This window comes from Hipposideros armiger, unplaced genomic scaffold (genome assembly GCF_001890085.2).
Source record: "Hipposideros armiger isolate ML-2016 unplaced genomic scaffold, ASM189008v1 scaffold_531, whole genome shotgun sequence".
Classification (NCBI taxonomy): Eukaryota; Metazoa; Chordata; class Mammalia; order Chiroptera; family Hipposideridae; genus Hipposideros; species Hipposideros armiger.
Window position 1 is genome coordinate 84,574 of NW_017731881.1, and position 11,910 is coordinate 96,483.

The window sequence follows — 11,910 nt, forward strand, 5'->3', positions numbered from 1 at the left end:
GGGTCGGGCCCCGACGCCAGCTGCCCCCCGGAGAAGCTCCGCAGCGCGTCGCTCCAGGAATGCGAAGAGCCATAGATGGCGCTGCCGTCCAGCCAGCCCGTCACCTCGTTGGTCTGCGGGGGCACCGGACAGGTGAGCCGGGGTCGTGTAGCCCAGGCGGGTAAGGGAGGACCAGGGCCAGGCGGGTGTCCGTGTGTGTCGGGTGGGAGCCTCTCCCGACTGGACACCCCAGGCCCAGAGCCCCGGGCCCCACCCGCCTCGGTCCAGCCTCCGCCCCGCCGCCTGCCTTGTCTCACCAGGTCCCGGGGGTTGCTGGGGCTCTGTCCGGTCTTGGGGTCCCAGCGGCTCCTCTGGAAGGGCAGCACCACGTCCCCGCTCTGGTCACGATCGAACACGGGGTCTCCCGGCGGGATTCGGATGTTGAGAAACTCCGCGGGGCAGCCGGGTCTCTCTACACTCACCAGGTCAGACAGCACGTGGTAGCCTGTGGGAGAGGGGTACACATTGGTGAGAATAGCCTCTCCCCAAGGCCAGGACCGATTTCAAAGTTTCTCAAGAGCCAACAGGCAGATGTGTTTGAGTGCAATCTCCGCCTCCAGCTCTGTGGCTTTTTTTCTAATCTGCAAAGGGCGGGGGGGGGCCGATAATACCATCTCACCGACTCATAAATTTGTTGTGAGAATCAATATAAATAATATAAGGGCTACCCCAAGCCAGGCCCCGTCTCCTAACAGATCCTGCCATTCCATCCGTCTTGCAGGGTTGGGGGGAGAGAATATTATCATATTCGCAGGGGAGCGGTGACAGGGAACTCAGCTCCTAAGAGCTATAATGGGGGTCCAGTGGCACTCCTGGGCTTGGAATTAGGGGTCAAAGAAATCATGAGAGCAAATATCCCTTCATTAAACCCCTAAATCCCTCCGAGATGAAGAAAAACTCGAAGTGCTGCTTGGTGGGGGGAGGAGGTGGCTGCGAATCTCAAGTAGGTCTCCTGTGGGCTTGCAGCCGGGCCTTAGAGGATCAACCCCAGTGTTTTCTCCCTTTGCGCTCACCGAAGAAGACCCCCAGCACTGTGCGGTTGCGGTGGGATGCGTGCCCCGCTCTGCCCCGCATAGCGGCGTCGCTGAGTCGGCGCGCGTTGGGCAGTATCGGCTCCCCTTGAGCCTGATACACACCGTCCGCGTAATGGGCTGGTACAAGGCGCTGCAGTCGACAGCCTGCAGGAAGCGGGCGGGAGCGGGGCCGTGTCAGAGCACTCCGTCCCCAACCAGCCCACGAAACTTGCCCGACTCCTTCCTCAACCACCACCCTCTACTGACGAGATCCCCCCTCTCCCCAGGGTCTCCTGGCCCCAGGAGTGCATAAGAGTTGGGGTGGGGGTGGGGGGCAGGCCGCCGGGCATCTGGCGGCGGGTTCTCTCTGCTTCTTCACGCCTGGTCCCTCGAGCCCCAGTCTCCACCCGGGCCACCAGACGCACCCGCAGCGCCGCGAGCGTGGTGCCTCAGGTTGTTGAACCAGCCATCATAACGCTGCACTTCCCAGGGCAGTGAGTGTGCGTCCTGGCCGCCTGTGGGTCAGAGAGTGGTCCCCTCAGCGCTGGCCTCCCCGCGACACCTCTGGGACCCGACGACCTCGACCCGTGCTTCTCTGGCTCGCGGAGCGCCCCCAAACCTACCCAAGTGGCGATACCTGCGCGTCGTGGAGTCTGCGCTGGGAAATTTCCCAACCCGCTGAGCGCCGCAGCGATCTGACCGGTTCTCTAAGCCTCGGGAGACATTTGACAGCAATTCTCCCTTCCCTCCTCCCCAGGGGTGCTGAGTGACATCCCGAAGCTAGGGACCCCTGATACTCACCCGCTGGATCCAGGGGTCCACTCAATAGAGCTCCCAGGAGCACCAGTGCCTCTGCGCGGAGCATGCTAGGAGGATAGGAGGTGGAATGTAAGGGACATGGAGCTGGCGTCCCCCATGCCTACAGCTGGTACACAGGGAGGAGGCGCCAGCTGTTTTCACCTCTGAGCGATGCTTTTAGAAGCATTACCAAGGACCCACACCAGCATGCCACTCTTTTTGGGACACCTGGTAGCCCAGTAGGCACTAACGCTTGTCTCCACTCTCTACTTGTCGAAGAACTAACCCCGATTACAGAAGCCCATAGGCGACAAGTCTTCCGGGGCATGTCATTCCCGGGCAGGACATTACCTTCAACCTCCCAGGGCTCGCCAAAAGCCTCCACTCCTCACCCCCAACCCCTCAGGAACTGCTTCTCCTAGAGGAAGCAGGGAAAAGAAAGTAGTTACTGAGCTGGGGGCCGGGACCTGCAGCCCCTCATACCCCGCAATGAATTTTTGTGCATGGACAGGAGGGATGGGGAGATCGGGCCCCAAGCCCCGGTCCAACCTCTGGCTTAGGGCCCCTGTCGGGGTCAGGTCTTCTTTCCTCTTGGCATCTTTGCATCTCTGCTCCGCTTTCTGCCTCCGCCACCCCACTATCCCTCCGTCCCAAACTCCGCAGATCTTCAGATTCGCGGACTGCATTCTTACCCTCCTCTCTGGGTCCTCTGAGGCCAGCTACGCTAGTATCCACTCTGACCAGACTTGTGCCAAGTGTGAGCATCTGGACTCCGGTCTCGCCCTCCTGCTGAAGAGGCTGGGCTCCTCTCATTTGCATAGAGATCGCCGCCTCTTATTTGCAAGTCCTCTTCCCGCTCCGACTTGGCTGCCAAGTTCGGATTTGCTCAGCACTCTGCGCAGGCTGCTATAAAAGGGGTCCCGGTCCCGCGCGTCTTCCAAACGCAGAGTGAACCTGCAGAACCGCGAAGGAAACTGGCCACAGCAAGTAAGAAATAATTCCGACTCCGCCCAGGCGTGTTGAGGGACTCACACTTGACCAACTTTGAGTTAAGCCCTAGCACGCAAAGAGCGGGATAAAAAGAAGTGGGACCCGGCTCCAACATCAAGGACGCGCTCTTCCTGCACAAACAGACTTAGCAGCTAATCGCCGGGTTTCAGCATGACTCTCTGGAATGGCGAGCTGCCTTATTACCCCCAGCCCCGGCATCCAGCCAGCTTCAGCGTCCCGCTGCTCATCGTCATTCTGGTGTTTTTATGCTTGGCCATCAGCTTCTTGCTCATCTTGCCCGGGATTCGTGGCCACTCGGTAAGGGGGTGCTAGAAGCTCGGGTCTGAGGGTGAAGGGCGTCATGGGCAGCTTGTTTCTGGAGGACCCAGGACAGGTTAAGACTGTGAAAAGGACCTCAGTCTGAAGAGTCAGGCTGAAAGCACTGAACCAGACAAGCATAGGTGGAGCAGACCCAGAAGTCTGGTGCAGCACGCATCCCTTCCCAAGGCCAGAGGTCCCATTCAAAACATTCTAGAGACTAACCCCAGAAGGATCATTTAGGAGGCTGTTGAGAGTGGGTGCCCCATCCAGTAATCCTGGGGCCAATTCTAGTTTTCACGTGATGCCGGGGCCTCCTGCCTCTACCCAGACTGCAGCTCCACCCTGGTCCCCACTCCCATCCAGTCCTCTAGGTAATGTCCGTATGCTGGGGTGAGACTTATGTGTGTGGTGCCCCCCATCCTAAGGAGTCAGACACTCAAGCAAGGGATTCAAAGCTGTAGTAGATTGGGTATTTTCTCTTAGACTTCCCCCTTTCCCAGAATCTAAGTTGTCTGTTTTTCAAGTCTAGGAGGACCTACACTTGACTTGCATTGGTTCCCTGGGAAACTGGTGCACTTAGAAATATCTGGGAGGTTGTGTTCCCACCTCCTCTACTTGGTGACTGAATCCTGGGGCCTTCCTCTCTTGGGGGAGGTAACCCCTGCCTGCCTAGCACTTCTGGACTCACTGAGCCTCACCAGCAGTGACCAGAAAAGGAGGCGGAACCAGGACCAGGAGCCAGATAGCTGGGGGAGTGAAGGTGGAGGGAGAGCACCAGGCAGGCAGACAGACAACTTAGTTGCAGGGTGAACTGGGAATGGGGCTGAGGCCAGTAAACAGAAATGCCAGTGACTTAGAGGGACATGCACAAAATGCAAGCCTGATTTGAGCCTCAAAACATGAGGAATGTAACTGGGAAAAGGGTGCAGGGCAAGAGAGGGCAGTTGCTGGGGTATTAAGATGCCAGTGACATGGGGTCAAAGGAGGTCTTGGGGGCTCTGATTGAGCAGTATCCAGGCCTGACCTAGTACCTGTTCCTGCAGCGCTGGTTCTGGTTGGTGAGAGTTCTTCTAAGTCTGTTCATAGGCGCAGAAATTGTGGGTGAGTGTGTGGTGCAGGGGATGGGGAGAGAGGCCCTAGGGGGAGGAAGGAGATGGGCAGAGGGCCCTGGAAAACTGAAGAACTGGGGTTGGTTTCCTGCTCCCTCTCCCCATTCTCCAGCTCTTTCTAGTGCTCACTCTTCTGCCCTTACCACGTATACCACATTCGACCCCTAACCCCACCTGGCCCTCTGCAGTGTCCCACCTCTCATTACCACTCTCTCAATTCCATCTACCCAATCCTCTTCCTGTCCACCCTCCATCGCTTATCTCCCCCCACAGCCGTGCACTTCAGCGCAGAATGGTCAGTAGGTTGGGTGAGCACCAACACATCCTACAAGGCCTTCAGTGCAGCACGCATTCGAGCCCACGTCGGTCTGCATGTGGGCCTGGAGGGAATTAATATCACACTCACAGGTGAGGGGGCTGGGGCAAAGCGAATTCCTGGGGTGGGCAGACCCCATGGCTGGGTGAGTGTGGCAGGGGCAGCTACAGGACCTTTCAGATCCCACAGACTCAAATAACTTTTGGTCCTCATGGATTTGTGTTTTCCTCCAACCACTGCCAAACCCATTTCTCTTGCATCACAACGTTTGATCCGAATCCGCTTAGTTGCTGGGTCTCTGGCTTTGCTCAGACCCATGACCCCGCTGGCCTCTGCAGGGACCCCTGTGCAGCAGCTGAACGAGACCATCGACTACAACGAGCAGTTTAGCTGGCGTCCGGGCAAGAATTATGCGGAGGACTACGAGGAGGCACTGGAGAAGGGGCTGCCTGATCCAGTTCTCTACTTGGCGGAGAAGTTCACCAGGAGCAGCCCCTGCGGGCTCTACCAACAGTACCGGCTGGCAGGATACTATGCCTCGGCCACGCTGTGGTGAGAGCTGGAAGGAAGGCAGTGTGTGTGTGTGTGTGTGTGTGTGTAGTGGGGGCAAGTGAGCCAGCGGATGTGAACTTCGGTTACATACAGCTCGGGGTGAGAATTACGGCCGCGCAGTTCAGGTCAAGAGATCTGCACTGACTTTCGAAATCCGGAGAGACCCAGCAACAGCTGGGAGCCGGCTACACCCCTTGGGGTTTTCCACAGGGCTTCCGTCACCTCGCCCAGCCTTTCGTTCTGGAGTAGGGCCATAGAGGAAGCGAGGCTATGGGAGCCCGGAAGGGCTGGGAGGAGCTGGATCACAGCGTAGCTGGTCCTCCTGCAGGGTGGCGTTCTGCCTCTGGCTCCTCTCCAACGCGCTGCTCTCCATGCCCGTCCCGCTGTATGGAGGCCTGGCGTTCCTGGCCACCGGCACGTTCGCGCTCTTCTCTGTCTTCGTCTTCGCCTCCATCTCCAGCGTGCCGCTCTGTTCGCTCCGCCTCGGCTCCTCCGCGCTCACCACTCACTACGGTGCTGCCTTTTGGGTCACGCTGGCCACCGGTGAGGACTGAGCGGATGGGCCTGGGGCGGCTGGGATGGGGATGCGATTTATACCGGTGCGCGCTTTCCAGTTTACAAAGTGAGTTCACTTATATTACTAATTTGCTCCTCTCAATATTTCATAGAGGCAGGCGCTGTTATGCCCATTTTACAGATAAGGGGAAGGGGGTTCAGAAGGGTTCGGTATCTTGCCCAGTTAGCACATGAACTCGTATATCGTGTAATCCATATTAGAGGCCTTCCTGCGCGCGCGCGCGCGCGCGCGCGTGTGTGAGGTGACAGGAAATGTGAGGGAAGGCCTCAGATAGATGGAAGGGACAGACCGGGTTCTGTCTCAGAGTCCTGACCGCCCCCTTTCCTCATGTTCGTGCCGCCGCAGGGGTCCTGTGCCTCCTTTTGGGAGGGGCCGTGGTGAGTCTTCATTACGCTCGGCCCAGCGCTCTTCGCACCTTCTTGGACCTAAACGTCAAGGACTGCAGTAATCAGGCAAGAGGGGGTTCACCTCTCAACTTCCACAACCCAATACACAAGCAGTTCGGGGCCTCAGACTTCACGATCAGTACTAACCTGTAAATAAAAGACTCTTACTTCGTCTCGGTCACAAGCAGGCCGGGAGCAGTGCTCCAGGAGGGGCGCTGCGCTGCTGCGGGAGCCCAGAAAAATATGGGCAGCCTCAGACATGTGCCATAAATAAAATTTTTCCTTTTGTTTTTTAAAAAACTTTCCCCCCATTAATTTCCATGGCTTCACTAGGCTCTTGGGGCACACGCGCCATCGCCATCGGGAGACTTCGCTGGGCAGGAGGTAGAACAGAACCTTCTCCTGCTCTGCCTTGAACATCCTCTTTCTCTGCCTTTCCCGAACCCGGAGTCTCTCTGTCTGAAGGATCCGGAGTAACCCGGGAAAAGCTCTGGGAGAGGGTCGCCCTCTAGTGAACCCAGAGGAGAACTGACAGGAGCCAGCATCTTCCTGGGTTGCCCGGGGTGGATGGTAAGTCGCAGTGACCGGGCAGCTCACCCTTCCACTGACCCTGTGGGCTCCCCTGCGCTGGCCCGCTAAGAGAGCTAGCAAGGAATGGCGTTTGGGAGTTTATTCACTACAGAGTGGTGTCTGAGGCGCAGGGTAGATATCAGCGAGGCTTAAAAAACATAAATCCTGGGAATTTTTTGTAGGCCTTTGGCAAGTCTTACAATTTTATTTGGCAAATTTGAGAACTGAAGCTCAAAGGGAATGTGACACAATTGGTTAATATTATACCTGGGATGCAAAGTTTGGTTTCTTCTCCCTCCTAGTGCTGTCTTTCATTGTACCAAGAGGTCACACAAGCTGGGGAAGTAACGAAAGAACTAAGGGGACCCAGGAAAAAGGAAAACAAGAGGTGCAGAAGGCTGAGAGGGACCACAGGTGAATCACATGGTAACCAGCCCCACTCTACACACACACACACACAACATTATGTGGGTGAAGTTGGGTTTCAATAAATGGTATCTCGAAGAGGCAAATCATCAAAGGAAGACAGGGTTGCTGTGTGGAAACTGCTCAGCCCGGGACCCAAGGGGCAGCCCATGCCTGGTCTTACCATGTGACAAGGTTTATGGGCAGCCCCAACATCTGTCCAGCACCTCAGAGCTTTTGTCTTGTTTTTTTAACATCAATAGGTAGAGCCTGCTTTTTGTACTCCACCTACAGACTAGGACAAGGAAGCTGATAAAACCTATCCTGTAGGAAGTTCTGGTGGTTTTATGGGGCTCCAAAGAGGTCTGGAGCCAGATCAGAAGTCTGGGTGGCCACCAGGGAGAGGAACCTTATAGGGCATGAGCAGGCACACTGGGGTGCTTCTTCTCACAGCATCCCTTGGAGGAAGCCTCTGACAGAGGAATGTCCTGGGTCTCAGGACTCTCGGCTGTGGACCGGTAGCGGGGGCTCAGGAGTCCCCCTTCCTCAGGATTCCACTCCAGCCCAGGGTTCTTCCCCACACTGTGGTTGAAGAAAACCTTCAGCCTGTGGGGCTGCATCCTGTAGGCCACCCCCATGGCCAGGCCCAGCAGCACACAAAGCAGTCCTAGGGATGAGGCAATAGGTATCTTGCTTAGTGATGGTGATACCCTCTCACAGACATTTTCTCCCAAGAGCATCAGAACTCTTAAGGGAGGCTTGGCATCTCCACTTCAAGGCAACTTGGGTTCAGAAAGGTGACTGGCTTAGGATCATATGGCTGGTGTGGCTCTGTTGTGAGTTTTGGACTCTAAGCCCAGTAATCTTTCAGTTACATCCCAGGAAAGAAAGAGACAGAGATGGGGGGTGGGGGGAGAGGGGAGAGAGCTGTGGAAAGTGCAGGGCGTAGAGGAGGAGGCATGGGAAAGGACATGAGGGATAGATACAGTGCGACAGGAGAGGACAATAAAACTGCAGGACAATTTAAGACTATGTGAGGCAGGGACAGAGAAAGGTTCTAGAAATGGGGGACACAGAGAAGAGTGTTTGGGGTAAGTGTGTGGGGGGGGACATGAGATGGGAAGATTTGGGAAGAGCTGAGTGAAGAGAATTAGGGGATAAGGGACATGGACAGAGAAAGAGAGAACACACAGGACAGTAGGCATATATGAGAAGGGAGAGGGAGTGGAACCAGGGAGTGGAACTGGAGATGAGGGGTGGGGCTTTAAAGAGGGGGAAGGCATCCTGGCCCCCAGACCCTCAGCCCCACCAACATGATGGTCCTTGACCCTCCCTTCCTAGCCCTGAGCTCTCCAGCTTGTCTCCAGGGCTGGGCCTCACCTGTGGTCAACGTGATCCAGAAGGCAGGTCCACGGTGAGTGTGCAGTGTAGCAGTGCCCAGGCGCAGGGGACAGGGTGGGGTGAGTGATGTGGCCATGGAGAAGAAGAGCAGTCCCAACAGCTGGAAGATCCCTGTGGCCAGCAGCATGAGGCCACCATAGACCAACACGGGCATGGACAGCATCACATTGGCCAGCAGCCAGCAGAGGAATGCCACCCTGGAGAGCCAGGACCTGGTGAAGGCTGGCCCAGTCACCTCTACCTGGGGGAACCCAAGTGGAGGCTCAGGGATCCAAGGACACCCCAAAGATGTGAGGAAGGGATTTCTGCCTGTGGGCTTCCCAAGCAAGTACTGTGGTGACTGGTGCCAGCCTGTCCCACCAGGGACCTCCACATGAGAGGAGGAGAGATGGCTATAAACCCTGTTCCTGGATCTAGGCAAGCAGGGTCTCCATCCCACCCTCACCACAAAATGGCCGAGGTGTAGTGTCCCGCCAGACGATATTGGCCATGCAGGCCACATGGGCTGTTCGGGGTGAACTTCTCAGCCAGGTAGAGCACGGGGTCCGGCAGCCCCTTCTCCAGTGCCCTTGCATACTCCTCAGCATAGTTCTCGCCTAGCCGCCAGGTGAATTCCTCATTGTAACTGATGGTCTCATTCAGCTGCTGCACTGGGGTCCCTGGGAAATGGGGCAGCTGTGCTCAGCAGGGACCCAAGGGTCAGAGTGGGGCATTTGCCTGGGTAGGGGCCCACAACATGGGGCAAGGCTGGTCTCAATGGAGAGAAGGCCTAGGCCTACGAATTTCCCTCCTATCATTCCCCAATCGTAGCTCTTTAGACCACACCAAACTATATCCCAGGCAGAGAACAGAGCCTTCCGCTCCCTGATAGGTAAGAGCCCTCCCTCACCTGTGAGTGTGATGTTGACTCCTCTCAGTCCAACCTGCAGCCCAACATCAGCGCTGATCCACTGGGAACTGAAGGCTTTATATGACGTATTGGTGCTGACCTGGCCCACGGACCACTCAGAACTGAAATTCACAGCTGGGGTTGGGGAATTAGACATATAGGAACTCACGAAGTTCTGGGCATTGCTGGGTTAGAGTCAGAGGGAGAGCTACAAGGGGACCATATCTGTTTTACTCACAATTGTGTGTCCATTAATTAGCTAGAGTCTGGCTCTTGGTTGGCTTGCCAACAATATGTGTGGGATGAATAAATGGGTAAGAATCCAAGATTTCCCTTGGTCTACTCCTCTTACACCTCCCCTCCCGACCTCCCCCATTTAGGGAAAGCTACTCAAACAGCTGGGGAAGGAAAAATTAACATAATAAACTATCCTGGGCAAACACAGCTTCAACACAGAAACTTTCCATCTCTCCTATTTGCCTAATTCTCAAAGCAAAGCAAGCAGCCCTCCTCCATTTCCTCCCTCCAGTCTCCAAAGACCCTCTCCCCACAGACATTCATTTTGACCTACTTTCCTCTGAATAGAAATGTTAGGAAGGTTGGAGAGATGCATCCAGGGTGGCTTCCCAGAGCCCACACTCTTCAGGCCAAGGGTAAGAGTGAGGGGATAAGGCCACGTTGAGGGAGGCAGGTGGGCAGAATCTGGAAGCCCACCCTGAAGCAGAGGCTGATGTGGGGAAAGAAGGAGAGTCCAGGCCAGCTGCTGAGGGAACCACATGGGATGGAGGCACTGCTCAAGTCAGCTGTGATTTGCACTCACCCAGGATCACAGCCCCGATGAATAAGCTTGTCACCACTCGCAGCAGCCAGAACAGCCTCTGAGCCATAACAGGGTGGAGGGTTTAGGAAGGAGCACCCTCCTTCCAAATCCACCCTTCCTCTTTCCAGACTTGGGGAGGGTGCTCTTAAACAGGTCACTTGATCAGTTGAGATCAGAGTGCCTGGCACATAATAGGTGCTCACTAATCATCCCCCATTCATCAATGAGTGGGGGAACTTTCTGTTGGGGGAGGATGCTTTCTCAGGACGGGAGCCTCTTTCTGAGTCTGGTTGTAGTCAGAGTCTGGCCCCCTCACCTTGAGGCCAAGGTCTCTCTTGGGGTGAGGTCTCCAGGGTTAGGTTTGTTTCTCACCATTTTGCCCCGAATGCCAGGCAGGATGATGATGAAGGTGACCAGTGCAGTCAGAAAGATGGTGATGATGACGGCCAAGGTGGTGTCCATTGGGAAAGTTGGCTTGGGGCCAGCATAGAAGGGGAACGTGTGTCCAAAAGCAGCCATGTTGGTGGGGTTGTGCAGTACAGGCAGGTCCTATACAACAACAATAGATGTTTATTGAGTGCCCGCTATCTGCCGGGTACTGTTCTTGGAGATACAGCCGAGAATAAAACAAACCAGAACCCTCTTCTCTGGAGCTCACCAGGCTCCACTGTTACTGCCATTTCCCTGCCCTCAGCCATCCATCTCCCCATGTTTTGGCTGTAAGAATGAGGGTCTTGTTAATCAGTCTGTCACTCCATGCTCCCTTCCTAACTCCCAGGTTCTCTAAATCAGTGCCACCACTACCCTGGAGGCTTCACTGCTTCCTCTGGGACTGTCTTAAGAAATATAATACAGTAACACCTTCATTTGCGAGCATAATTCATTCTGGAAACAATCTACTCGTATTGCGAGACATCATTCGTTTACCAAGTTAAATGTATTATTATGTTGGTGCAGAAGTAATAGCGGTTTTTGCTATTACAAAAACCGCTATTACTTCTGCACCAACCTAATAGAAATGTTTGCTCATCTTGTGGAACACTCGCAAACCAAATTACTCCCAGTCCAAGGTTTTACTGTACTGTTTTATCTCCCTTAGGCCTCCAGCACAAGCAGACAGATCACGGAACATAAAAGGAGCTATACTTACTGTCAAGTGAAGGCATAAGGGTGACAGGTGGTACAGATTGCAAAAAGTCTGGCTTTCCTCCTTAGTCCCCAAAGGAACAAAGGCCAGTCAGCTCTGCTAAGTATATAATCCAACTACAACACCAGAGGGCTGATTCCCAGACCTGGCACTGCCCACACTGGTCTGTCCAGCTTTCTCAAGCACTGGCTCCTGCTCTGGCAACTCCAGAACAATCGAGCTGAACTGAGTTCACCTCAGTAAGCACTGAAGGAGCACCTGCCCTCCTCCACCAGGAACAGTGCTGGGGCCAGATGTCCTTCTACCCCACACATCACCAGCAGCAGTCTTCCTCCTTGACTCAAATTCCCAGGCCTCATTTCAGCTTGCACCCTGGCTCTGCCTGTCCCTGAATTTCAATTTGACTTTAGTTTGTCCCTTTGCAGATAGAATTTTGGGGAAATGGAACCTGAACTTACTGTGTTTTGTTAAATCCAGACAGAATGGATTACAAGACATGTTATTATTTTATGTACCATGAAGAAAGAAAGAGAGAGAGAGAGAGAGAGAGAGAGAGAGAGAGAGAGAGAGAGAGAGA

At 55.0% G+C, this 11,910-nt stretch overlaps 3 protein-coding genes across 4 annotated transcripts in view; 1 reads left to right on the plus strand and 2 right to left on the minus strand.

Moving 5' to 3' along the window:
* LOC109396662 (dual oxidase 2-like) overlaps positions 1-2,622 on the minus strand; it is a 17,525-nt gene extending 14,903 nt beyond the window's left edge. Inside the window, exons 1-6 of the mRNA XM_019668677.1 lie at positions 2,202-2,622; positions 1,854-1,918; positions 1,478-1,567; positions 1,053-1,217; positions 297-484; positions 1-113 (exon numbers count right to left, since the gene is read on the minus strand). Coding sequence (XP_019524222.1) covers positions 1-113; positions 297-484; positions 1,053-1,217; positions 1,478-1,567; positions 1,854-1,917 — 620 coding nt within the window. The 5' untranslated portion in view covers position 1,918; positions 2,202-2,622. The remainder of the gene's footprint in view (positions 114-296; positions 485-1,052; positions 1,218-1,477; positions 1,568-1,853; positions 1,919-2,201) is intronic.
* Positions 2,623-2,752: 130 nt separating this feature from the next.
* Positions 2,753-6,388, plus strand: DUOXA2 (dual oxidase maturation factor 2). Of its 2 annotated transcripts, none has more exons than XR_002126882.1 (6): positions 2,753-3,158; positions 4,205-4,262; positions 4,544-4,678; positions 4,925-5,138; positions 5,467-5,760; positions 6,061-6,152. XR_002126882.1 is itself a non-coding variant. In XM_019668676.1 (6 exons), the coding sequence occupies exons 1-6, from the start codon at positions 3,012-3,014 to the stop codon at positions 6,252-6,254; spliced, it is 963 nt and encodes a 320-aa protein (XP_019524221.1). In that variant the 5' UTR covers positions 2,787-3,011; the 3' UTR covers positions 6,255-6,388. The 2 variants fall into 2 exon arrangements, 1 of the variants encoding a protein (XP_019524221.1); XM_019668676.1 differs by having other exon boundaries at positions 2,787-3,158; positions 5,467-5,681; positions 6,061-6,388.
* Positions 6,389-7,455: 1,067 nt separating this feature from the next.
* DUOXA1 (dual oxidase maturation factor 1) overlaps positions 7,456-11,910 on the minus strand; it is a 10,648-nt gene continuing 6,193 nt past the window's right edge. The window contains exons 3-8 of the mRNA XM_019668675.1: positions 10,559-10,735; positions 10,187-10,244; positions 9,367-9,501; positions 8,923-9,136; positions 8,457-8,674; positions 7,456-7,743 (exon numbers count right to left, since the gene is read on the minus strand). Of these exons, the coding sequence (XP_019524220.1) occupies positions 7,487-7,743; positions 8,457-8,674; positions 8,923-9,136; positions 9,367-9,501; positions 10,187-10,244; positions 10,559-10,705 (1,029 nt within the window). The 5' untranslated portion in view covers positions 10,706-10,735 and the 3' untranslated portion in view covers positions 7,456-7,486. The remainder of the gene's footprint in view (positions 7,744-8,456; positions 8,675-8,922; positions 9,137-9,366; positions 9,502-10,186; positions 10,245-10,558; positions 10,736-11,910) is intronic.

Excerpts from the sequence above, each read along its gene's own strand:
- DUOXA2 (XM_019668676.1), top strand. The coding sequence starts at position 3,012 with ATGACTCTCTGGAATGGCGAGCTGCCTTATTACCCCCAGCCCCGGCAT. Across the intron at positions 4,263-4,543 it reads CATAGGCGCAGAAATTGTGG|CCGTGCACTTCAGCGCAGAA; the intron begins GTGAGTGTGTGG and ends CTCCCCCCACAG. Across the intron at positions 5,139-5,466 it reads TATGCCTCGGCCACGCTGTG|GGTGGCGTTCTGCCTCTGGC; the intron begins GTGAGAGCTGGA and ends GTCCTCCTGCAG.